The 16,525-nt window shown below is 36.8% G+C and overlaps 1 protein-coding gene across 6 annotated transcripts in view; it reads left to right on the top strand.

The window, feature by feature from the left end:
• sdk (sidekick cell adhesion molecule) overlaps window positions 1-16,525 on the top strand; it is a 371,232-nt gene that overhangs the window by 193,094 nt on the left and 161,613 nt on the right. For all 6 annotated transcript variants that reach the window (XM_067785872.1, XM_067785876.1, XM_067785873.1 and 3 more), the window contains exon 3: window positions 13,990-14,091. In XM_067785872.1, the coding sequence (XP_067641973.1) occupies window positions 13,990-14,091 (102 nt within the window). The remainder of the gene's footprint in view (window positions 1-13,989; window positions 14,092-16,525) is intronic.

Genomic DNA, 16,525 nt, shown 5'->3' with positions numbered 1-16,525 from the left:
ACCTTTTGGATGGGGTAAAGCACTGCTGCAACAGCGATAACAACATACACTTACACATTTGTGCAGAAATAAAAAAATCGATAGTAAAAAGTGGAATTACTAAAGATAAAAAAAAAACAAGTAAGGAAGGCTAAGTTCGGGTGTAACCGAACATTATATACTCAGCTGAGAGCTTTGGAGACAAAATAAGGGAAAATCATCATGTAGGAAAATGAACCTAGGGTAACCCTGGAATGTATTTGTATGACATGGATATCAGATGGAAGGTAATAAATAGTATTTTAAAAGGGAGTGGGCCATAGTTCTATAGGTGAACGCCATTTCGAGATATATCCATAAAGGTGGACTAGGGATGACTATAGAATGTGTTTGTACGATATGGGTATCAAATGAAAGGTGTTAATGAGTATTTTAAAACGGAGTGATCCTTAGTTCTAGAGGTGGACGCCGTTTCGAGATATCGCCATAAAGGTGTACTAGGGGTGAATCTAGAATGAATGTGTCTGTACGATATGGGTATGAAATGAATGGTGTTAATGAGTATTTTAAAAGGGAGTGGTGGTAGTTGTATATGTGAAGGCATTTTCGAAATATTGACCAAAATGTGGACCAGGGTGATCCAGAACATCATCTGTCGGGCACCGCTAATTTATTTATATATGTAATACCGCGAAAAGTATTCCTGCCGAAATTCCAATGGCTTTTGATTTCGCCCTGCAGAAGTTTTTCATTTTCTTCTACTTAATATGGTAGGAGTCACACCCATTTTACAAAGCTTTTTCTAAAATTATATTTTGCGTCAATAAACAAATCAAATTACCACGTGTCACCACTTTTTTCTTATCTGGTATGGAATTATGGCATTTTTTTTATTTTTCGTAATTTTCGATATCGAAAAAGTGGGCGTGGTTATAGTCGGATTTCGGCCATTTTTTATACCAAGATAAAGTGAGTTCAGATAAGTACGTGAACTAAGTTTAGTAAAGATATATTGATTTTTGCTCAAGTTATCGTGTTAACGGCCGAGCGGAAGGACAGACGGTCGGCTGTGTATAAAAACTGGGCGTGGCTTTAACCTAAACAGTTACCGTCATAGAATTTATGCCCCTACCAAATTTCAGAAGGATTGGTAAATTTTTGTTCGACTTATGGCATTAAAAGTATTCTAGACAAACTAAATGAGAAAGGGCGGAACAACGCCCACTTTGAAATTTTCTTTTATTTTTGTATTTTGTTGCACCATATCATTACTGGAGTTGAATGTTGACGTAATTTACTTATATACAGTAAAGATATTAAATTTTTTATTAAAATTTGACTTTTAAACAAATTTTTTTTTTTTTAAGTGGGCGTATTCTTCATCCGATTTTGCTAATTTTAATTTAGTACATATACAATAATAGTAGTAACGTTTCTGCTGAATTTCATTATGATATCTTTAACGACTGCCAAATTACAGTTTTCAAAACTCTTAAATTACCTTATTTTAAAAGTGTGCGGTGCCACGCCCTTTGTCCAAAATTTTACTAATTTTGTATTCTGCGTCATAAGGTCAACACGCCTACCAAATTTTATCACTTTATCCGTCTTTGGTAATGAATTATCGCATTTTTTTCAGTTTTTCGATATTTTCGATATCGAAAAAGTGGGCGTGGTTATAGTCCGATATCGCTCATTTTAAATATCGATCTAAGATGAGTGCCCAGGAACCTACAAACCAAATTTCATCAAGATACCTCAAAATTTACTCAAGTTATCGTGTTAACGGACAGACGGACGGACGGGCGGACATGGCTCAATCATATCTTTTTTCGATACTGATGATTTTGATATATGGAAGTCTATATCTATCTCGATTCCTTTATACCTGTACAACCAACCGTTATCCAATCAAAGTTAATATACTCTGTGTGCAATGCACGCCGAGTATAAAAATAAATGTAAGGCGCGATAACCTCCGAAGAGATCTAAGGCCGAGCTTCTCTTCCAATTTGCGTTGTAATCCTCTTGATTTTCCCTACAGTATTCCGACTCCGAACGGCATCTGCAAGGCAGATGAGTTTTCAGTGGGAGCTTTTCATGGCAGAAATACACTCGGAGCGCTTGCCAAACACTGCCGTGGGGCGACCCCGCTTAGAAAAATGTTCCTCTAATTAAAAACCTTACTTCTAAAATTTCGATGTTGCTTTGCCCGGGGTTTGAACCCAGAGCATACGGTGTGGTAGGCGGAGTACGCTACCATCACACCAAGGTGCCAGTATTTTAGGATGTGAAGCGCAAGCCATCCATAGGCTAGTAAAGACGTTTCGGTGGGAAGATTGTCGTACTGGAAGAGTATAAAAGCGGAGTACAACGAAGGTATGGCAGAGAGCTAGATTTCAATGCATTGAAGTGTTATTCTCTACTACTAAGGGAGAATGAACACGGCTGAAAACTTTAGTTTATATCTTAAAGCTTTTGGTCTACGTATATGACCCAACTTATTTTGGTTTTAAATGCAGACCTTGCAAAGTTTTGAAATAAGACGTTTTGGTTTAAAATTGTCTCCAAAAACTTACCATTTTTTCAATTTCTGGACTAAAATTTAAAACCAAGTATATTAAAAATTAGTTTTACTCTCTCACCGTTTGTGATATAGATCACATATGTTCAAGAACGCGGTACGGGTAAAACTTTTTGGTTTAAGTTTTAAGCTTTTCATCGAAACTTAGATATTTTAAGTGTCTGGACTGAAATAAAACCAAGTTATCTTATAAAGTGCTTAAAGTTTTTTAGTAGTTTTAAAAGTAGTACAAGAAGCTTAAAATCAGCAGTAAACTTTGCTAAGTTTGAAAATAAACTAAAATTTCGACCGTGTACGCTCGAGTCCAAAAGCTCGCAAAATCGATAGCCCAATTTAAACAGTCGGTAGCGTTGACGTTAGTTTCACATCTCTACTTCGAATACGCACACTAACACATTTATGCATGTTGACAACTCCTGCCGATAGTTTGTATTTTATTGTGCTACCATTTGCGGTTCGTTTCACATATTTGATGTTGCTTCTTTCTTGCTTGCAATGAGGTTGATGCTGCAGTGAAATGCAATACATCTTGAATAAACAAAATGCTTTTATGAGCAAAAATTTTTTCCAATCGGGGTCGCCCCTCGAGCGTACATCTGCCATGAAAAGCTTCTCAGAAAAAATTAATTTGCCTTGCAGATGCCGTTCGGGGTCGGCATAAAATATGTAGGTCGCTTTCAGCCAATTTGTAGGACAAATTAAAAGGATCACGACGCAAAAAAATAAAAGCTCGACCATAATCTCCACGGAGGTAAATCGCGTCAAGTATTTTTTTTAATGTTATTGTTGTTCTTGTAGCGATAAGGACACTCCCCGAAGGCCTTGGGGAGTGTTATCGGATACAAAACGTTCTTCTGGTAACAAGCGCCATTAAAGTACAAATCCGACCATCTCGGGAACAATTAAGTATGACCACATGAAACCTGCTAGACCATGTCGCCCTCCCACCCCCTAGATCCATGAGGAACATGGGGTCGCCAGATCCTCGGCTGTTAAAGAAACAGGATTAACCACGGGGAGGAGAGGTTGATAATTGGGTTGGAGAAACTGTAAATTGAGCTCCACAATCATCAATTTGGGATTTTAGTCGCCTTAACGACAGGCATACTTACCGCGGGTATATTCTAAGCCCTCTAGCCCGCTTTGGGATTTTTGGTTTTTTTTAATAATTGATATTAGTAAGTTTCATAGCTCTTAGTGATTAGGGTTTGAAAATAGCGACTTCACATGTTAGTCACGCTTAAATAAATGTGTTTACCACACAGGCCATCCTTAAATATATCAAATTGTTTCTGAGCTAAATATTAAAATGTAGGTTAATGGGTTTTTCTATGTTCAATACAAGACTACTCGCGTCTATCAAAGCGAGGTATGAAAATTCCAAGAATTACAGAGCTAGAGGTACTTAGCGTTAACGATAATAAGTTCGCAGGTCCAGCGTTTACGAATCTCTTCATCGCTTGTATCGGAGAAGGCGTCGTCCCCCGCTCATAGGAATGTCAAAATCTGGTCCTTTTGCTAAAACCTGATAAGATGGGAAGGTCTGTTCATTGATTACTTTGGATATTAGAAATGCTTTTAATACTGCAAACTGGAAGCAAATAATGACGAATCTTTGGCACATCTACTTATTTGAGCAGAATAATTGGAAGCTATTTTTGCGACAGAGTACTTCTCTTTGACACGGATGTGGCACCAAAAAAAGCACAACATTAGCGGCGGCGTCCAGCAGAGATCAGTTCTGGACCCAACGCTGTGCTATGCAAGGTATGATAGTGTGCTACAAATCGTCCTTTCTGGAGGCAGCTAAATTCGCGGTCATGCAATGGCTTTTAGAGTTATAACACGATTGATGCCTAATGAAAGTTAGCGCAGAGAAGCAGCGACGATTAAATAAATGAATTCTGAACTTCAATTGTAACTTTCTCAATTTGATTTGAAACTTTCTAATTTAAAAATAGAACTTCTGAACTTTAGTATGGCCAGTGTTATTCAAGCTATTTTGTATCCTGGTAGCTTAGTATAATACGGTCTCAAATATCACATATTTCTTCATAACTAACGTCAACTTACATGTGTTCTCTCCACAGTGTACACTCCTCATGCAATAACAGAACAAACTCTTCCAGTTCTAAGTAGATTGTGATCCATTAGGATATTGGCACTCACTTACAAAATTACCACGATTTTATATTAACAGTTCCAACTAAAATTATAGAGATGCAACAAAATAAAAGCGCAAGACCCCACACTCTACAACTTCTCAGTCAAGACATAATATTTTCTCGATTTCCTTTTTATGCATGTAAAATTATGTAAGCGTTAAATTAGTAACGTGTGCAGCTGTTGCAGGCTTCTTCTATATCATCTTACAGCTTTGGTTTTGCCATAATTGTGTATTTATTGTTGTTGGTTAGCATGCTTTTATTTTTCCTATATAAAGTGCACAAACTTTTTACCGTGCTCTCAAGTACACTTTGCATAAATGGTGTCATTGTTTTTGTATGTGCCGGTGTGTATACTTCCCAGTTCATTTGAAGTTGTTTACTTCGGATGCATTACACTAAATTATGTTGCCCTACAATACGCGGGCACCTCAATCGCCCCATTTATCAGTAGAAATTTGAGTTGCATAGAAAGACGGTACCTACACAGGCTGCTTTGTATTCTATATTAAACGGCTACCGGCTTTGTGGTTTCCACGAGTGGAGTGGCTTGCGCATTGGAGGCGCGCATGCGCAACTTCATATTTGTAGTTCTTCTTCACCCTCAGCATGATTGCGGCGGATTAAATTGCCATACGCAATTAAAAATAGCTTCTCTTTATTTTATCACCCTTTCTTTTAAGCATTTTGATGAGTGTTAGCTTTGCTCGTGGCACATATGCCGTTTTATCAAACTTCTTGATTTATTTTAACTGAGATTCTGCTTACGATACATTATTTGTAATTTGATCACTGTAACCAATAATCGAACACTTGGTGGGTTGATGCTTTTAAAAAAAAGTAACAAAAATTTGAAAATTTAAGCCCAGACTTTGTATGACGCGCTAACACTGCGTCCCACACACTCACATTTACATTCACATGAAGGGAATTGTTACAAACCCCGTGGTAAATTTCAAAGAAACGACTGATGAATCCCAACCCACTCCAGCCAGGAATTTTCAGTAAGAGAGTTAGAGGCGAAGAAGGACAGGCAAGTGCTAAAAAAGAGAGGGTTCAAGGATATAGTGAGGGGAAGTGGGTACAGAGAAGGATGGCTAATGAAAATTACGTCTACCGTATTTGATGAACACTTATATAGCGTAATCTTTTTACGGCAGGAAATTAAACCTCTCAGTCCAACGTAGCACTTGATAAAAGTTCGAATTAATATTTTAAGTGAAGTGGCTTCCAAGGCATTTATGCGCTGATTCTCTCCGTGATCACAGTAGGTACATTGTCTTTGTCTTCTCAAATGCCAGACCCATTTTTTTTTTTTTCTTTATCTAGATCAGCAACGGAAAATAAGCGGCCTTGCTTCCAGTCTCGTTTGAATTTGAATGGTTAATAGAAACTTATATACGATGTGAAGCTATTTCTAACAAAGGTTATCGGATTAGGGGGCTTAGAATTTACCCGCGGCAGGTACGTCTGTTGTAAGAGCCAACTAAAGTACCCAGATGATTCAAGTGGTTGTTTAGCGCAACCCTTTCAGGGGATAGTCAGCGAATTTTATAGCTTATCCAACCCAATTGTTAACTTAACTTACCCGTGGCGAATTATATTTATTTAGCAGCCGAGGCCCTGGTAACCCCAACTTCGTCATGGAAGTAGAAGGTGTGGGTCGGGATGGCCCAGATTATTTAATGTGGTCATATCAAATCTTCCTCGTTATCGTCGAGCTTGTAACTTAATGGTCCTTGTTATCAGAAAGTACCGGATCTATATCCGGCAAAGGATCATCATCATCGATAGCACTCCCTTAACGCTTCGAGGAATGTTTTTTAACAACAACATGAGTGACCGATTCTTCACCGGTTTGTTATCGAATAGTTATCAATTTACCATCCAAAAGTTACCGATTATTTGTCGAAAAACTATCGTTATATTATCAAAATATTATCGATTTGCTGTCGAAGAGTTGTTATTTAAATGTTAAAAAGAAATACTTGGCGCGATTTACTACCGAGGAGGTAAGAGGCAGAAAAATGCTCGCAGTGTTTTATATCAAAAGGTTATTTCTTTGTTATCGATTTGGTATAAAAAATTTATTTTTTGTACTCGAAAATTTATCGAGTGGTTCTAAAGCAACTAACAAATTTTTATCTTACACATATCTATTTACAATCGAAAAGCTATAGATTATTTATCGAAAAGTTATCGGCATGAAATCGAAAAGTGATCAAATCGTTATCGGAATGAGATAATTTTGCTTACGCGTGTTATGGATTTGTTATAAAAATGTTATCGATTTATTTACGGAGTGTTTTCAATTTGTTATCATCCTGTTATCGATTTGTCACCGACGACTCCTTGGTTTGTTAAGAAACAGATACCCATAAAAAGTCGATTTAATTTAATGACACATCTGTAAACCGTCGATAACAAGATGGTAAAAAGTTCATAAAAATCGGGTGACGCGGCTATAACAAACCGATAGAAAATCTATACCTCGGCAATGAAAATTGGTTATCGAGAAAAAGGCGATAAAAAACAAATCATTGTCGATATCGGTACGAAGAGATTTTAAGCCGAGATTATCTTCCAGTTGGCGTCATGTTCTTTTTTTTTTTAATTTGTCCCTACAAAATGGCTTAAAGGTTTTCGCAAACTCCGAACGGCATCTGCAAGGCAGATTAGATCTCACTGTGGAGTTTTAAGGACAGAAATCACTTCCGCTTATAAATACTTGTTCGTAATTGAAACACTTTTTTTATTAATTTTTGATGTTGCTTTGTCCGGGACTTGAACCCTTTGATTTGGTAGACAGAGCAGGCTACCACCACATCATGGCATCCGCCGGCAATTAAAATTGGTATTGGGAGTTTCCGTGAATGGAAAGTGCCTAAAAAAATTAGTTTATTTGTAGAATTATCGGTATTTGCATAGATTGCTGTTGCATTGTCTACACTTTAAACAAAAGCCAAAGTTTTTATTTGCCACATTTTTTGGTTCCATTATTGATGGCTTCACATAAAATTCGTTAACCCCTGATGTGACCTTAAAATTGTGTAGCCAGCTGTTAATTAAAACACAAGTTGAGCAAAAATATGATGAATTCTAGAAGCAAAAAAAAATTCCCAGAACACTCAATATTTATTCATGTCGCATTGATATTAATTTGCAAAACTCGTTGAATGTGTATTTTTTCAATAACTTACAATAATTGAAAGAAATCTATCAGTTATGTTTGAATAACACTTTTAGCAATGTACACTATTTATAATATGTTTAGTGAAAAAATTTGATATTTTATGTGAAAATAATTTAATGTTCATTTCACATATTTCTATCAAATTTTTTTGCAGCTTAGTTCGTTGCAATTCAATAAAATCTTTTCATAACTTTCATATAAATGTTAAACAGAAAATGTTGCATAAACTCCAAAACACAACAGAAGTGAAACATCTTTTTCGGTTGATTCGAGTTGTCACGTGATGGAAGGCAAGGGTTAAGTATCTCTCAGGCTATTTCCACAAAGAAAAAACAAGAAATAATAAAAAAGCAATACAGATTGCCTTTACAAACTTCAATCTAAGCAATTTTCGCAATATAGAAAAAAAGTTTAACAGCATCTATCCACTAGCCTTTAAATTGAGCTCGATTGGCCACCATTAGATTTCGCAAAGCTGTCCAATAAAATTCATAAAAATCACAAAAAGTGTTCTCCCCGTTATGGAATTAAAGGGGAAAGACTTCGGCACTTTTCTTCACTTACATAAGTGTAGACAAAATTGATTGAACGAGCAAGCCATTGCATTTAATTTAAAAAATGTGGCAACATCGTTTTTTTTTTTATTCCACCGCTCGGAAGTCAACTACAGCGCAGTATAAATCGCAAGAAATCTGTCAGTTACAACGCCAACGCGATATTGAAACAAGTCATACCGAATTGCGAAATCCTTTCAATTATATTTAATTAAAGTCTCAACGAGCTAAATCTAAAGTAGTAGGGAGGATAAATTGTTAGTACTATTTTGCTACTTTTTTACTACTTTAGTAATGTGCGAAAAAAAGCCAAACTCGATATATCTGGACATTGGAAATGAGGACATAAAAGAAAAGAGAAAACAGTGGAAACGAGAAAAAAGAGTAAAGGATGTTGGAAGGAATCAGAGAAGTAAAGAGAACAAAAGGAAAAAGGAGAGTGAGAGTAAAAGTAAGATTAATGGTTTGAGGCAAAAGAGGTCAACAGATGAATAAGAATACATAAGTAGAAGATTGAGAGTAATAGTGTGAGTTAGTTTTGGATAAGAGCAAGCGCCACAGGCGTAAGAGGCTCAGCGGGAAGATATACGGAATAATGAAAGGGATAGGGAAGATGAATGAGCCGATTAAGGAAAAGTGGTGTCCTCACTAAGCGGCCAGTTCAGTCTAACCTAAGGATAAACTAGAAAATGTAGAGGGGAGTGTTAGGGCAAAGGGTTAGAGGTAGGTGAGTGGATAGAGAAATTCAGAGCAATATCTGTCGAGTTTGCTCATACGGCTGGGAGTATTTTATATTTGTCTAAACGTTTTAGGGGGTTTGCCAGAGCTGTTCTAAATAAAGTTCTGATTAGCCAAAGTTTTATTTTTTGCCATCAGGTAAATTCAAAAGCTGTGACTTGTTGCAGCATCATTTCTGTAATACATCTGCCGCTATATAAATTTACACCAGCAGAAAGAGGAGTGCTTAATGAGCCTACATAAACGCTTGGTTTACATAGATAAATGTTGGGTCTTCGGACCGTATACTGTCAATCAAAAGTTTTCGTATTACCAGCCTTCCAAACACTCATCCACAACTTCAGTATATTGTTTCAGAACATCGGTCATCTCAATGACGTCAGTAGTATGTTTCCATATTCCTTAGTTGTGGACAATGACGACCCAGCTATTCAGTACCGTTGACTAAGACTTTTCCATTTCCTATCAGGAAACGAATATAAACCCCTCCACGTTACTTCATATTGCAGATGGTCATAAATGCAGTACTTTATTAATGATACTGAGGAAATCTATTATGAGGGCAAGTATTGTCAAATGGAAGTCCATTTTGTAATATTGACTTCTCCTGTCTGGTTTATAACGTCATGAGTAGTATTATCCAATTTTCCAAAAATTCGTGCCTATTCGTTGATATAAGCTTTCAGTGTGAGACAATTTCTTTTCAGTTGTTCGGGTTTATACCCAATAAGAGGTATTTACTTCAAAAATTAAAACAAAAATAAGTTTTGACATATATGTTCGTGAATGCCCATAAGCAAGTTTTTGCTACAGAAATTCTGTGTAAGTTTATGCACATTTTTTTTGATATATTCTATAAAAAATTGTTCGCGCCTAAATTAATACACGTACATGGGGTATTCCATCCCATATCGACCAATTTTGAACCCGACTCCTTTAGAATTGGCTGAAAGTTTTCTTCTTACCGGCCTAATGGAGTTGCTGGACAGCGAAAGCGAGTCATTTTAATCGTAGATTACCATAATATATAAAGAAAAGACTACTTAAAAATCATTTTCTTACATTTTTTTTTATATAAATAAAAATTGTTTTCCAATTAAATAAAAAAAATATAAAAAAAATCGACCCACTTCGGAATTAGTGGTGACGATTGCAGAATTGATTGAAGTTTTTTATGAGAAAAAAAAATGGCGAAATTTGAAAAATCTCGAAAAACTGAAAAATTAAAAAAAAAAAACATTAAATTTTTTTTTGTATTTTTTCCGAAAAGTACATTTAAAAACAAATTTAAAAAAAAAGATCCCAAACGGTCAATTTTTGAAAAAGTTATAGCATTTTGAAAACAAAACCGGTGTTTCTTCATTATTCATAACTTTTTTTGAGTGGGATGAAAAAATTTTAAAAAATTCTGAAAAACGTCTTTCGTAAGCTAGAAAAAGAAGAAAAACTTTCAGCCAATTCTAAAGGGGTCGGGTTCAAAATTGGTCGAAATGGGATGGAATATCCCATATGTATCTATCATTCACTTGTGTGGTAGCTTTCATCAATAAACGTACATGACGAATGAAGCTTTGTTTCGCATTAATTGTTAAAATTAATATTTGTCCTTCATACTTATTTATTTAAAATTTTTTGTACTTTTCTTTTTTTTTCGCTGAAATTTTAATTCACTTTTGTATTTGTGGTCAGTGAGCAATGAATTCAACGGTGTCACCTCAACGCGTTGCCAATCGGATTTTTTAATTTTTTTGTATTACTTTTTTTCATCAAACAAATTTATTACACGCCAGCAATTTTGAACCGTTAAAACACTGCAACACAAGCATTCAATAAAAATATTTTTATTAGTCCTTTTGTTTGGCTCACAAACAAAAACCAAAACAAATAGGAAAACCCCCAAAACAATTAAAAAAAGGAAACAGTGCTTACAAATAATTCACAAGAAAAAAGTCGGCAAATTGTTGACCACAAAACGATTTGTTGGCTTATAAAACATTTACAAAATTGCTTTTTTTTTTGCTCGGTTTGTTTTTACCAGCCTTTGAGCCTTATTGGCAAGCTGAAAAAGGATAAAATGAAAATTGTTGAATTGATTTGTGGAAATTCGTTGAAGCCGAAAGGCCATTGCATACATTCACTCGCCACCTCGATTTAACCATAAAATGCAGCAGTGGCACCTGCGTTTGGACTTTTCTTGTTTTATTGTAAAAGAAAGTTAGTTTGCTCGTAGCCCAAGTAACTTTATTTTGGGTTTGCATTAGTGGCAGGGCGGGGTAGATGGCCATTTTTTGTTTTCCTATACTTATAATTTGACAAAATATACTCAGTTGTAATACTTATCACGAATCTCTGACAGTGAGCTATAACGGTTTGAATTACTCGAAAAATTAGGGACTTACATGTTCTTACAAGCAAGGCTCGGAATTTCTTTGGCAGGTCTAGCGGCGTTAGATCTTATAGAAGTATGGGTCATTTGTAATACTGTGGCGAATATTAGCAATTTCAATACATCACTGTGGTGCTAGTAACTGCACAATAAAAGCCGGTAAGAGCGTAGAGAAAGAGTAATAAACAGCGCGTATTACTCGTCCTAGAAGGCAACAGCGAGAGCGCTTAAGAACTCAGAAATGTTTACACATGTGTACATGTGAACACGCGTGTAACTAGAAGATAGATGGGAACATGAGATACAGAAATGAATAAACAACAATTCGAGAAGGCTGTGAAAACTCTAAACCCTAGCGGAAACTGGCCAACTAGGCAACTAAGAGTTTAAAAGCAGCGCAAGCTGAGGAATAGTTAGTCAGCTGATTTTAAAACGTAGTAAGTGAAGTACTACTATGATAGTAGTGTTGTAGGTGAAAAACATTTGGCTTCTTTGAATATTTGAGTGACTTATTCGATATTTCAGCAAAAGGAACTAAACAGAAGGCGCAGAATAGTCAATAATTTCCCAAAACTCGTAACAAAGACTGGACGAGCTACAAAAGAAATATATGACGAAATTCTCACCCCATAAGTTACGCAGTTTATGTTCTGTGAAGTTATAAAATGAAAAGGAATTGTCATACTTAAAACAAAGATTGTACGATTCTTTTTTGTTTTTTTTTTTTATTTAATTACTTAACAGAACGTCAATTGCCCTCTCTAGCAGATATTTTCGAGTATTTATAAAACGTGTCGGCAAAATTTTAGGTTTTCCCTTCCTAGCTCAATAATCTGTTGTATAAGAGCTTTTCAGAAAAAATAACGAATGTTGGGTACATCGCCGAACGTGAAGGAAATTCAGTTCGTTTAAATTAAATAAAAATTTAGATTTGATAGTGTCCTCCAACTTTAAATGAGCTGATTGGGACCACTTTAAAGAATATATGGATGGCTCTTTCGCTGCTCTTTGCATTCTTACTGACATCCGACAAGAATAACGTGGGTATCGAAGTGTCGACTGGCTTCATACTTGCATAGCTTAATTCGGATATCAAAAAACTTGTCGACCAAAGGATTATGAGCCAAATGATAGAAACATCTCAAGCACTATTATTTCTCTAATGGTGCTGGTATACTAAAATAAGCAGATGAAATAACGTTTCGAACTGTCGAACACCAAAACCTCCTGCGTACGACGTTCGGTCATAAGCTCTACTTCAGATGCATCCGTGATTGCCTTCAAAGTACAAAGTAGCAACTTGAGAGCTTACGCGCTTCGGGAAAATCAAAGTCTCTGTTTAGATATAGGAAACAGATCAGCCAGTCAACTTAGTCTGACGGCATCGCCAGTATGGACTCCAATCTTACAAAACCTAATCTGATAAAATAGGCAGCTGTGCCGAAACTCTGCCAGGAGATGCCTCCGTATGGCGTCCGAAAAGCGTTTATATTATAAGCATTATAATTCGACTATAAATAACTCAGCTTTTTGATCCGAAGGAGTATATAGACCCACAGCCGTATCTATACAAAGAATATTGCCCCTAAGAGTCAATTCCGATGAACGCCGTTATTATAACAGCATTAATCTAAATGATGTAAATTTTAAGTTGAAATGTTACATTGTAAGAAAGGAATGAATGAATAAATCTAAATCTAAAATGTCCAACCATCGTAGAAACGGGAAGTGCACTAGGGAATGACACGCCACCTCGACTCAACTTTGATCTGTACTTTATAATAGGCTAAAGTCTTCATTGTTCATGTGTGATGTGTGTATGTTCTCCATTTGATACAACCATCTATACAATTGTACTATAGAGTCAACGACTCTAACATCAATATTGGATATTGCTATTCAATCCTGGTCATAGTGTAATGGGGGTGCATTAGTTCTATCATCTTCGATTCTGAACTCCAGTTGAAATTATTCTTTCACCGCCTCCACTTAATAAGGCAGATAAGTGTTCCCTACATTTTTCACTGAAGAAGCTCTCGCTACATTCTTCTACTTGGGGTAGCGTTCGCACAGTCTTCTCACATTCTTCCTTGTGCTTTTGTTGCAGCCTTTTAGGGGGGCGGATTTTAGCTATGACGCACCCCAATCCGAGTAGATATTGTGACGCCGAGTCGTGCGCACACCTACAACACCGGGTACAATTTGGTTCGGTCATTTAGGCACCGCTACACAATCATGAATCTTTACATTTTAATTTCCTAACTCATTCTAGTTTTACGCGAACTTAGGCTTCCTTAGTTGTGTCCATTTTCTATAATCATACTTATATTATTTGTTACCAAGAAAATATTTTAACAAATTTTTATATACTTTCATTCTCTTTTTTCCAGATGGTCCACAATTACAGGCGCCGCGTTTCACTACACAACCCTCATCATCGGGTTCGATAGTGAGTGAAGGACGTACGAAAATCTTACAGTGTCATGCCTTGGGTAAGTATTATCCACTTTGCACTTAAAAATACATACCTACATACATATAGACGTGGGTATGTGTGCATATAACAAATTTAATATCGTAAGTAGATAATCCAATACCATCCATACAATGCGCCATTACTAAAATCCCTTCAAATAACGTTCGAAGTATGCATTTCTTGAATATTTCTTACTTACGAGTACTTCCGTCTTACTTTTAAAAAAATTTCAAATTCTCAACATTTTCCTGTTTGCAAGTAACAAATATAAGTATAAGTATGTTCGTCCGTTTGTTCTGTTTAAGCCTTATATTTTTTGTTGTAAACCCTTCACAACACGCGCATCTATTGAACAAGAATGCTGCCAGCCATTTAGCTGACCAAATATCGACTCGATTGAATACTTAAGTACATAGTCGTCGTTTACTGACCAACAACTGGTAAGCGCCATCCAAGCTCGTTGCACAAACCAACCCATAATCTCTGTGCCGCACTGTTGTTGTTTATCGAACTGAAGGGTTTTTTTTTTTACTTTCTTCTTTACCTTTTACTTGGTGACACAGTCAGTCGATATAATCGTAAGCGTATCTACTCCATCTTATCGTTTCCTTTCATTGCTTTTGAGTTGCTTAAGTATAAGCTGGCAGCATTGCACATCTCTAGGCACAAATGTGAGGTCCGCAACAACATTGTTCTCTTTTTGGATAATGGAGTGGTAAAATAATAACTTTTTATGGGGCTTCCTGTGACTGTTCAAAACATTTTACTTTTTATTATCTTATATTTTGTTTTGTTTGTTGTTTTTATAATATTTTGTTTCCCAAGTAGGTAGATGGCCACCCGCATTTTATTGTGAAAGCTTCTTAGTAATTTACTTTATACCCTTGTTTTTTGTCATTTTCTTCTTTCTTGCAACTCTCCTTTGACATTCGATATCAAATTTTGATTACTTACTTTATCTGCATTAATGCGCATATTTTGTGTATTTTAACGGTACATGCAAGTATGTATGTTTGAAAAAAGGTTTAAGAAAGAATGCGTTATGTATGTACCTTACTTAAAATAGTAGCGAGGGGTACAATTAGGCCGTTCGATTTTGTTAAATTACGGACTAAATCAGAAAAAAACCCATCTTAGGACGGTGCTCGTGGAACTCGACCTGCCGAAAGCTTTTGACGCAGTCAACCACAGTATGCAACTCCAAGGCATAGAAGATTCATCTCTTCCCCCTTGTCTAAATAGATGGACCGTAAATTGTCTGAATGGTCGGCAAGCGTCGGCTCAATTTAGGAACGAAACATCAAAACCCATGAGAATTAAACAGACAGTACCAGTGGGTGCTGACCTATCCCCGCTTCTGTTTAATTTCTAAAGATCACAGCTCCCTTTCCCACCAGAAGGAGCTACTATTATTTCCTATGCCGAGGATTGCGCGATAATTGCAACGAGACCTGGCCCTCCCTAATTTTTTTAGTTTCTTTACCTCACGCGTTGTCACCGATCAAATCCATGGCCACTCTCTTTATGACGGAAAAGGTACAGATTACGCAAATATTGGACGTTCACTTCGAAGGTTTTACGCTACCGACTGTCAACGACCCAAAGATCTAAAGGGTAATGTTCGATAATATGCTCACATTCAAGACGCATGCCACCGAAATTGTATCTAAAGTACAAAGTCGCAACAAATCCTCAAGTCACTTGCCGGAGGAACTTGGGGAAAAGATAAAGAAACTTACCTCTCACAAAGCAATTGGCTGGCGTGCATGTGCTACGCAACACCAGTTTTGACGCGTGGTCAGAAACACACATACTGGAAAAGGCTGTAGGCCTATCAAAATGCTGCACTCAGAACTGTCATGGGATGTCTCCCTTTTGACCCCTGAACATCACCTACATAGCGAAGTCAAAGTGCTCAATATTAAATAGCACAACGAAATGCTGAACGTACAGTTTTTGCTTAATTTTCACAAACCAGGACATCTTAGAAAACAACTGCTTGATCTAACCTCGCCTACAAGAGGGTTAAAGGAAAGTCTCCATAAGCACTATGATGAGATCCAGCACCTGCCAACACAGCCATTTGATCCAAACGAGCACGAAAAGACCCTAAGCCAAATCCATACACAATCTTTAAACGCTCTTGCCAGGACGCGCCCGGTGAACCCCGTTATTAATGTACAATATCCCACCTTTCCAGCATAAGAAGGCCCACTAACAAGGGAGACACAAGGCGCGACTTCGTTCTGGATACTGGAACAGGTTAAACTCTTGCTTATTCAGAATCCACCCCGACATAAGCAATGTATGCCCCGCGTGCGATGTGTCCCCACATGACACCAAATCTCTATTTAACTATAATGCGGAACCAACGTCTTTAACGCCAACTTCCCTATGGTTCACCTCTGTTGAAACTGCTAGTTTTCTTGGACTCCCGTTAGAGGACTTTA

This window comes from Eurosta solidaginis, chromosome 4 (genome assembly GCF_040869045.1).
Source record: "Eurosta solidaginis isolate ZX-2024a chromosome 4, ASM4086904v1, whole genome shotgun sequence".
NCBI lineage: Eukaryota > Metazoa > Arthropoda > Insecta > Diptera > Tephritidae > Eurosta > Eurosta solidaginis.
This window is presented reverse-complemented; position numbering and strand designations above follow the sequence as displayed.